A 9,623-nucleotide genomic window follows, 5' to 3' on the forward strand; every position below is an offset into this window, starting at 1 on the left:
ATTGGGCTACCACACCACTAAAACAAAAATCACTCCTTTGCTGACTGGGCACCACATAACACAAAACGCCCCATTTTATAGCCCTTCCACTACACATAGCCTAACGCTTAGTTATTAATATTATTTAGTATATATTTTTCTTCACTGTTTAAATTTATTAAAGTTGAGTAAGACAAGTGAAACATATATGAATCTTGGTTACTGTTTAATGAGTTTGTTTTCAACTTGACTTGCATTAAACAATTATAAAGCTTAGTTATTAACTAAATATTATTTAGTGATTTTTTTTTCTTTACTGTTAGAAAATAGTAACTAAGATTCATATATGTTCCGTTTAGATCACGTAAATTAAAAATGTCTATACACTATAATAAATTTCACAAGATTGGTACCTCAGGAGCAGAATTCTCAAATGTAATGTTTTCACTAATGAAATCTTCTCCTTCAACAATGACGGTCCCACATCCGAATGTTCCTGTTCCGATTACTCGCGATGCCTGTGTAAGATGGTGTTATACATTATACGGGTGTAAACGACTACACGAGCCAAGCCGCCCGCTAGCTACTTGAGATCCGCTCATAAAAAGCTAGAATGAATCGATCTAAAAGACGCTTAAAAGTAAGCTTCTTCAATAAACGAGATTCGCTCGTAAAAAGTTCGAAAGAATCCATCTTAAACACGCTTAAAAGTAATCTTCTTTAAATAACGAGGCTAAACCCGACGTTCACTTATCAATCTCAACCTTACTCACAACTAAACTAGGTTATTATTTATATAATTTTTTAAATATTTAATAATTATTATATATATATATATTAAAAATTAGCATAATTAAAAAACGAAGCTGAACCTGAGCTTTACTTATCAAACTTAACCAGCTCAAACTAGGCTACTATTTAGATAACTTTTTTTCTAATATATGCAACACATTTTACAAATAATAATAATAATTATTATTATATACAAAAAATAAATTGCGATAAAAATAACTAAGCATACATTACACATTATGCCTAAATAAAAAAATCTAAGTTTCAAACTAAAAAATAAACATAAAAAACAAAGATATATTAATTAATATTATATAATGATTAATATTATATAATAAACACGCTAAGCTCTAGCTTGAAAAACTATCCACAAGCAGTTAAGCTTGACTTTGAATAAGTTAAACGAGCCTAGTCGCGCTCAGGCACCGAAAACTAAAGTTGTTAGGATTAAAACAAGAACTATGACCTGATGGTGGTCGATATTGGTAGCGGTGTTGTCCCAAGTAACAAGGGTGGATTCGGGTTGTAACCCGGCAAGTGTGTGATGAGGTTTTTGGTCTTGGGGATGTACAAAGGTTGTTTGTATGTACCCGGTGATATTCGGATCACCGTTCGGGTTGTGTGCCGAGCGGTACGTCGTCTATAGCTTCTTGTATCGTTCGGTAGCCACCGCTAGCTCCGGTTTGTGACACCGTTACTACCCGTGCCATCTTTTCTCTCTCTTGGTTATACATATTATTATTATTATTATTATTAGTTATACTTATCTTGTATGCATGGTATATTATATTATATTATGTTTTTGTAATGAAGTACGTGTAGTAGTGAGTGAGTGACGAGTGTCATGTGTGACATCATTAGTGACGTATAAAGTTACTTTATCTTTTATTTAGAAATCTAACGATTAAGTGCAACGGGTTGTTGGGTATTTCAAAAAGCTTACCACCCATTTAACTAGGGGTGTTCACGAATCGAGTTAAACTGAATGTAGGTTTGCTTATATTTCGTTTGGTTTGAAAGCGAGTCGAAGCGAGCGGATTGAATTTTAAGAAACAAACGATATTTTTATGATTGAACTTGGTTTGGTTTAAAACCGAGTGGCTTGGTTTCGTGCAAAGTTATAATTTTAAAACTTTTAACTCCAAAATGTCTAGACTCACAACACTAAAATGTCTAAAACTCAAAGTAGAGAAAACATATACAAAACGAGTAGCTGGAGTTTAAAATTGAACTTTAAAGCCAACACAAAAGACGGAAATTTTAAAAACTTTTAAAAATACTTTTATTTATATATATATATATATACATAAAATGTATATATATATAAATAATAAATAAAAAATAATTCAAGCAAAAACGAACTGAACCGAGAGAAGCTTTGATCGTGCTTGGTTTGTTTTTAAACCGGACTGAGCCGAACGACTCATTTCCAAATCGATCCAAAATTCGAACAAACATTTTTCGAGCGAGCGTCGAGCAGTTTGAACAACCCTACACTTACCTCACGTACAAGACATTTTACCCGAGTTTAAATCTTAGAAAAGTAGTGTTCTCCCATACTAGTTGTACATATGTATTGGAATCAAACCAGAATCCTTTGGAGGTTCCTATAAAAAAAATCCCTGTCACATGCGTGGTTCAAATCCTGATATAGAGGTACACAAATCGGGTACCGATTTCGGGAATGGTTAATAAAAGTAAAAACCAGGTCGGGTAGGAACGAGCTGCAAGTATAGTCACGTATTTAACCGTTTTTTCTGGGTTTCGAGTTGGGTCAGGTTTTGACCGGGTATTTCCGGTTTCGGGTACGACTCAGGGGAGAAATCTAATAGCAGGTCGTACCCGCATATCAGACACGGGTAAAAACCGGTTCCGGGTTAGATACACCAGGTCAGGTCTGAAACCAGGTATCTTGTGGACTCTGTCATGAAACATCTCCTTATCTCACACTTAACCTAGGTAGGATCATGGAGATTGTGTTTTAACAACTAACAGGAAAGGTAGCCTAGTATAAGTGGCATTAGTGAAATTAGGAGTATGGATTATTACCGGTGAATGATTCTATATTGAAGTATTAAAATTTAATTTGTGTTAAATATATGTATGGAGAGAGATGATTAACAAATAACAAATTGGATTTATATTGAGTCGAGCTATAAAGCAAGTCGAGTTTAAGCTCTTTTAAAATACCAAGCTATACACACTTTATCATATTATCCAAATATCAATGACAACTTATAAGACATGTATGATATGTGAAAAATATTATACAATCCGTATGGCCGTATAAGTTGTCAACTTTGGTTAGGTGGGCCATGTCTTTTGTAAACCTTTTATCTGCTTGAATAAGTTTAAGATTAAAAATTTATTTGAAGTTTCAACAAATAACATTATTGCAAGCTTTATTATTTGTTTCCATTTGATGCCTTGAAAACATATTTAAAGTTTTGGCATATCTCAAATAGTTTTTGAGATTATGTTTTACATACAAGAATTTATGCTCTCTCTTTTAACAAAGATTACATATTAGAGGCATTATCGAGTCCTACATTCAGGAAACACATTATGTGACGGTCTCTTTTAGATTCAACGTATGTTGAAACTGCATTGTTTGCAAAGAAATGTTTTCCGTAAAAAACGTTTTTTGATTTTTTGTTTTAATTCAAACGAGTTACCCATATTATATCTTCACATAGAAACCAAATAAATAACCACATTTATTTACAATTATATAAACAAAAGTTGCAGCCATCGTATGATCATAATTTAGATAATTGTTCTTTGTTATTGTTAAAATGATAGTCCTCGTGATATTTTTGTGTGTTCACGTTAAGATATCCGGTTCCGTTGCATAGTTCCTTGCGCAACGCGCGTAGGGAACTTACTAGTTAAGTGTATAACCTTTTACGGCCCATATAACTAACGGGAACGATGTACCTACAACAACGCCCTTAACCCTTTTTAAATTAAATGGGTCAAGCTCGCGCAAGTCGTTGTCTCATACAAGAACAAACAACAAGCTAAACAGATTATCTTGACACATAAGAACAAAAATGCACATAGTTGTACAAAATCATTGTTCTGATATTCCAATGTTCCCACAAAAACATAATGCAAAAAACAAACTATGTAAGTTGTCAATATATCGACAAGCCGATCATTCCGATCCCACTGTTTTTTCATCATGAACAGAAGACGACGAGTTTGTAGGCGAGTCACCGTTAGTTATAGCGCCCGTATCAACATCCTGGTTACCAAAAATAGACGCAAACGAAAGCGGGTTTGAGGTTGAACTCTCCTTTTTTAAACCCTTTAGGGGGGTGTTTGGTACAGAGAATGGAAAAGGAGAGAAAATATAAATGGAAATGGAATTGTAGAGAAAGAGAATTGGTATGGAGAATGAGAATCATTTCTCTTGTTTGGTACACGAGAAAATAAACAGAGAACTCTTCCATACCCAACCCCACCTCCACCCAACCTGACACCACCCACCACCGCAGCCCCACCACCACCAGCACCACCACCACAGCCCCACCACCACCAGCCCCACCACCACCAGCACCACCACCACAGCCCTTTCTTCAACCACAGCCCACCACCACCGGCTGCCGCCACCAAATCCCCTTCTTCAACCACAGTACACAAGAAATTAAAAAAATTCAAATTTTTGGAACATAAGATATAGAAAAAGGAGGCTCAGATCTGTCATCACTGCCTCTTTGGAGATTTTGTGGTGGTGGTTGTGGTGGCGATGATGATGATGATAATCAGAAGCCACCTGCGACCACCGCCGATTTCCACCACCACTGTCACCCACCTGCGACCACAATCACCCGACCATCTGAAAACCCTAACCTACCACGAACCACCACTTGAAACCCTAATCTCCGTTCACCCGTACCACCTGCAACCTACAACCGGTTACCATCTCTGTGTTCACCACTGCGAACGGCGGAGACGGGGTGGCGGTTGCAGACTTGGAGACGAGGTGGCGGCCGGAGACGGGGTGGTGGCCGGAGGGGTGGTGGCCGGAGACGAGGTGGTGGTCGGAGACGAGGTGGTGGCCGGAGACGAGGTGGTGACATGCTATGAGGAGGCTGCTGAGAAATGGATTTCTCTTTGTTTTAAAGAGAAATGGAATTCTCTAGTTTTAGAGAAATAGAAAGAGAAATAGAAATGAAAAGTGGAAAACAAACAAAAGAAATATTTCTAATTCCATTTCTCCCCAATCAAATCCCTCTACCAAACACCCCCTTATTGTTTTCATTGCATCTATTGTTCTATATACATCTGAAGTTTGTACTTCAATTGATTTGGTTATTATACTTTCGGCATCATCGGGTTTGCTAGAAGATTCCACTACTTCAGCTTCCAAGGGGAAAAGAAGTTCAAGATTTTCCTCACATTCATGGACCAATCTAGTTAGCGGTTCGGTTGTGAATAACGGTTGATGAAGGGTAAGTTGTGTAAAATGCACACGTAATAATCCCCCGGTTCGTTTGTCATACTTCTTCAAAATTTTTATAATCCCTAATCAGTAACAAGTTAACAACAAGAACATGATTTACAAGGAATTTGTAAACAATCATTACAAAAATTAAAAGCGTGGTACCTGCAAAGTTTAAGGAGCTATAGTTTTTTAGAAGCACCATTTCACCATGAATCGTGACGAAGTCTCTGCGTATCGACATCATCTCATCACTAAATTCGCTTTCTGATGAAAAGTTTCCATCTTTCCAGCTTTTCGCCTTCACTCGCTCAATTCTTTCCTTTAATTCCTGTTTAAATCAAGAAGTTATGAAATAAATGTGATGCAGCAGAGTGATGCTCAGTATGCTAATTGTTTAGAAGTTCAAACTATAAAAAACAACAATAAACTAACAGATAGAAACACTAATCAAGTATGAATCTAGAAGCGACTTTTAAGAATCAGAAGCGCAAACTAGCCAAGCCGCTTGCGAGCTAATCGAACTCGGATCGAGAAAATGCTCGAAACACGTCGAGGTTTTTCAAGCTCGAGCCTCAAATAAAGCATGTTTAGTTATCAAGCTTGAGCTTGAGCCTTGTATGAGGCTCGTCGAGCATTAACGGGCCTTATGTAATTTAAGTTTAACCTCATTTGGACATTTATGTACTAATTTTACACTGCACAACCGAGCTCGAGCCGAGCTTTGGCTCGTTTAAGGCACTTCACAAGCTCAAGCCAAGCCCAAGCTTCAAATAAAGCTCGTTTAGTTATTGAGCCCGAGCTTGAATCTTGTATAGGAAGCTTGTTAAGGCTCGTCAAGCCTTAACGAGCCTTGTGTAATTTTAAGTTTTACATCTTCTAGACTTATATGTACTAATTTTACACTGCGAGGCCGAGCATTTGCTTGTAGGTACTACACGAGCTCAAGCCTTGTTTAGACTCATTTAAGTTTTTTCTCAAAATATATAAAAATAACTAAAAACAAATATATATTAGTTAATAAATAATAGCCTAGTCGAGCCTGCTGATCTCGAGCTTGAACCTTGTATAGGAAGCTTGTTTAGGCTAGTCAAGCATTAAAAATCCTTGTATATAAGTTTTACCTCTTTTAGACTTTTAAGTATTAAATTTGCACTACACAACTGAGCTCGAGCCGAGCATTGTCTCATTTAAGATACTACACGAGCTCAAGCCTTGCTTAGGCCTGTTTAAGGTTTTTTCTCAAACTATATAAAAATAACTAAAAACGTATATATATTATAATAACTAATAGCCGAGTCGAACCCGTAAAGCTTGAGCTTTAGCAAAAGAGCTCGAAACAAGCAGAGCCTCAAATAAATCTCGAGCTTCAGCTTTGTATGGGAAGCTTGTTAGACTCATCAAACCTTAATACGTCTTGTGTATAAGTTTTACCTCTTTTGGATTTTTAAGTATTAATTTTACACCGCCCAACCAAGCCCGAGCCGAGCATTGTCTCATTTAAGGTACTACACAAGCTCAAGCTATGCTCAGACTCGTTAAAGTTTTTTATTTCCTCAAAATATATAAAAAATAACTATAAACATGTATAGATTAATTAATAAATAATAAACGAGTCAAGCTTGAACTTTAAAAAACACCTCACAAGCCGAGCTCAATCTCAAGCTCGCGTAAGTCAAAACGAACCGAGTGTCTAAACCGTAATTTATCTATTCTTTAGATATTATCAGGTAACATATCTATTGATTCATATAGATTCAAGTTCATAGCATAAAATCAATCAATTGCACATTATATCATTATATAATAATAATAATAATAATAATAATAATAAATCAAACACCTTAAACCGGATAACGAATTCCTCCTCCTTATCAACATAAAAGTCATTAAACTTTTCAATTTCTTCTTCCAAAACCCTAACAAAGCAGTCCTGAAGATCGGCAAGGTGCGGCGGCAACGGCGGAATGTTCCGATCCACCACGGCGGAGTCCGGCGGCTGCGGAGTACGGCGATCGTCATCACCGGCCGTTGAATTAGAATTAGGGTTAGAGTTAGGGTTTGGTAAGTGTTTAAGGAAGCTTTTGAGGAGTTTGTAAGATAAGTATTTGTCTCGCCATTCAGGTAGTGTTTGGTCTAGATGTACTCCGAATTCTTTACCAAATTTCATTACACTTGATTGAATTGAATTTGAATTGGATTGATTATAATAATATAATATGATATGATAAATATGATATGAAATGAAGTGATTGAAGAAGAAGAAGAAGATGATATTTTGGAATTGGAATTGGAATCTGGGAATTGGAATTGGAATTGGAATTGGAATTGGAAGGTGGAAATGGAAGTAGGAATATTCTTTCTTTTGTTTTTGAGTACTCTTTTGTCAACTCTTAAATATGGATGGTTAATATATTTATTTTAATTTAATTTGAAAAAAAAGTAACTAAACATGTTTTTCAAATCATCAATTTATACGAGAGACATGAGAAATGATTCTGGTTTGCCAGGATTCGAGTCCTGATCTCACTCAGTTTTACTGGCTTCTCGCTGTCCTGCTATTTGACGGGTGTGCGGGTCGAGTTTTACCCAATGAATCCCTCAATAGGTGGACCGCTAGGGGCCCCGTCCGTCCGGACTCGTGGCCGGCTCGGGTTACCTTTAGCTAATGGGGTCGCGTACGGAGTACCCGGCGTTACTTAGTTGGTTGTTCCAAAAAAAAAAGAATTTAAGTCATTGGTGGAAGGTCCCGGACTCCCGGCTATCTTAGGGTACTTAGTTAGGGATGTCTTTGAGATGCATAAGATTTGAGATGCATAAGACAGTGGGGCTCCCGGATAAGAAAAGGGTGGTCTTCCATGGGATTGTGATTATAGTGTGCTGAAGCTTTTAGAAAGCGAGGAATAAAAGAATTTTTGAAAGGAAAGACACCAAGATAAACTCAATTATAGGCGATATTAGTTAGGTTTTCTTTGGTACAATCATAGATCCATAAATTGGACAAAATGATGTAAGTTTACTTTCATGTAATTGTTGGTTTGTGGTGTTTAGGTTGTCCTCCCGCTTGTAGAGGGGGATTGTTTTTGCCTTTTTGCTGGTTGTTTATAAAAGTTTACGTTTCAAAGAAAAAGTAGTTTTCCTATATGGTGTAGTGGTAGGAAGTCTGTGTTTTTCAATAGAGACTCAGGTTCAATCTCTACAAAAAATATTTTGAGAGAAAGGGGCATGGATAGCTAAATGAAGGAAAACTAAGATCTTTGTGATCTCTAGTTTGATTATGAGGGCGTCCGGGTTTGACTAATAGTAAGTCTTTGGGCGGGTGGGTTGTTCCTGGAAATACAGATAACTTGGTGGTGCTTAAGGGCTCCGTAAGGCTGGGTTAAGACAGCTGGCAGTAACCTTTTGCCATTGGGTCACGCCGTACGAAGTACTTAGGCAATTCTTTGTTTGTTTGACTGTTCAAAAAATATGTTTTTGAAACTTGATATGTGGTTATTAGTTAGAGCACCTCCAATAAACTCGTTTGTGGGTCATGAAGAGTGAGGATTAGAGGAAAAAATAGGTGATACATTTGTGCGTGTTTGTGTGCAAAGTCTAGTATTGAAGAAGCTCGTATTGATTACCTAAGAGAGACGTGGTAATAAGATCGGTTTTGTTTCTATATTTGTTAGAGTTGAAGTTTTCATATGGAAGTGAAAAATTCGTTTTTTCATATTCAAACAGTTGAGCGGTCACTGACCCTTCCACATTCTTCGTGGTGGTGCAACAAGACGGTGATATCGTATGGAAGAATGAATCCTTTGGCATATTGATTGACCATAGATGCTAATCGATTGACCACTACATAAGAGAAGATAAGTATTTCTTCTATCATTCAAAAGCAACGGGAGAAAACAGATAGAAATTAAATTTCCTTTTAACTACAAATGGCGCTTTAAACATATTATTAGAATATATAAATTAGAAAGTAATAAAAAATCATTTGATATATGGCTTCATTGTCGTGTATCTACTTTCGTTTGTGTATAAAACGTGAATCTCATTTAAATGCATGTTGTATGTTACATGAAATATTTTTTTTATTCAAAACTATAATTACAATAACTAAAGTTAAATGAATATAATATATATATCAATTCGTTGATTCCATATAAAACATTGATTGGGATATGAAAACTACATTAGAGCATTCTTATTTGGATAATCTTTATGCTAATTTGCAACACCAATGTCAATACAATGGCATCGAATATAATTATGTTTAAACTATAAAATATAAAGATAATTCCTCTTCTCTTTTAAACTTGATTATAACATACTACTGCTTAAGTTTCAAAATAATTAAAAAAAAATACGTATAAACAGACAAGTTAATCGGGTAATCCTACAAAACATGTCGAGCCGA

General features: G+C 36.2%; 1 protein-coding gene and 1 pseudogene across 2 annotated transcripts in view; both read right to left on the reverse strand.

The window, feature by feature from the left end:
- Positions 1-1,498, reverse strand: part of LOC143612813 (pectinesterase 31-like) — a 4,247-nt pseudogene extending 2,749 nt beyond the window's left edge. The window contains exons 1-2 of the transcript XR_013149999.1: positions 1,238-1,498; positions 393-497 (exon numbers count right to left, since the gene is read on the reverse strand). The product of XR_013149999.1 is annotated as a pectinesterase 31-like (transcript). The remainder of the gene's footprint in view (positions 1-392; positions 498-1,237) is intronic.
- A 2,192-nt stretch (positions 1,499-3,690) lies between these two features.
- On the reverse strand, positions 3,691-7,461 carry LOC143612809 (SPX domain-containing protein 4-like). The gene is made up of 4 exons (XM_077086709.1): positions 7,062-7,461; positions 5,384-5,549; positions 5,015-5,301; positions 3,691-4,081 (listed from the first exon to the last, which is right to left on the reverse strand). The coding sequence occupies exons 1-4, from the start codon at positions 7,386-7,388 to the stop codon at positions 3,929-3,931; spliced, it is 933 nt and encodes a 310-aa protein (XP_076942824.1). The 5' UTR covers positions 7,389-7,461; the 3' UTR covers positions 3,691-3,928.
- Between the last annotated feature and the right edge of the window lie 2,162 nt (positions 7,462-9,623).

Source organism: Bidens hawaiensis, unplaced genomic scaffold (genome assembly GCF_021521415.1).
Source record: "Bidens hawaiensis isolate Kalapana, Puna unplaced genomic scaffold, B.hawaiensis_p1.1 tig00035560_1, whole genome shotgun sequence".
Taxonomy (NCBI): domain Eukaryota; kingdom Viridiplantae; phylum Streptophyta; class Magnoliopsida; order Asterales; family Asteraceae; genus Bidens; species Bidens hawaiensis.

What these genes read in the sequence shown, in the direction of transcription:
- LOC143612809 (XM_077086709.1), bottom strand. Translation starts at nt 7,388, where the DNA reads ATGAAATTTGGTAAAGAATTCGGAGTACATCTAGACCAAACACTACCT. An exon ending in AATTCGTTATCCGGTTTAAG is followed by an intron (nt 5,550 to 7,061) that starts GTGTTTGATTTA and finishes TGATTTAAACAG; the next exon opens with GAATTAAAGGAAAGAATTGA. An exon ending in AAACAATAAGGGGGTGTTTG is followed by an intron (nt 4,082 to 5,014) that starts GTAGAGGGATTT and finishes ACCCCCCTAAAG; the next exon opens with GGTTTAAAAAAGGAGAGTTC.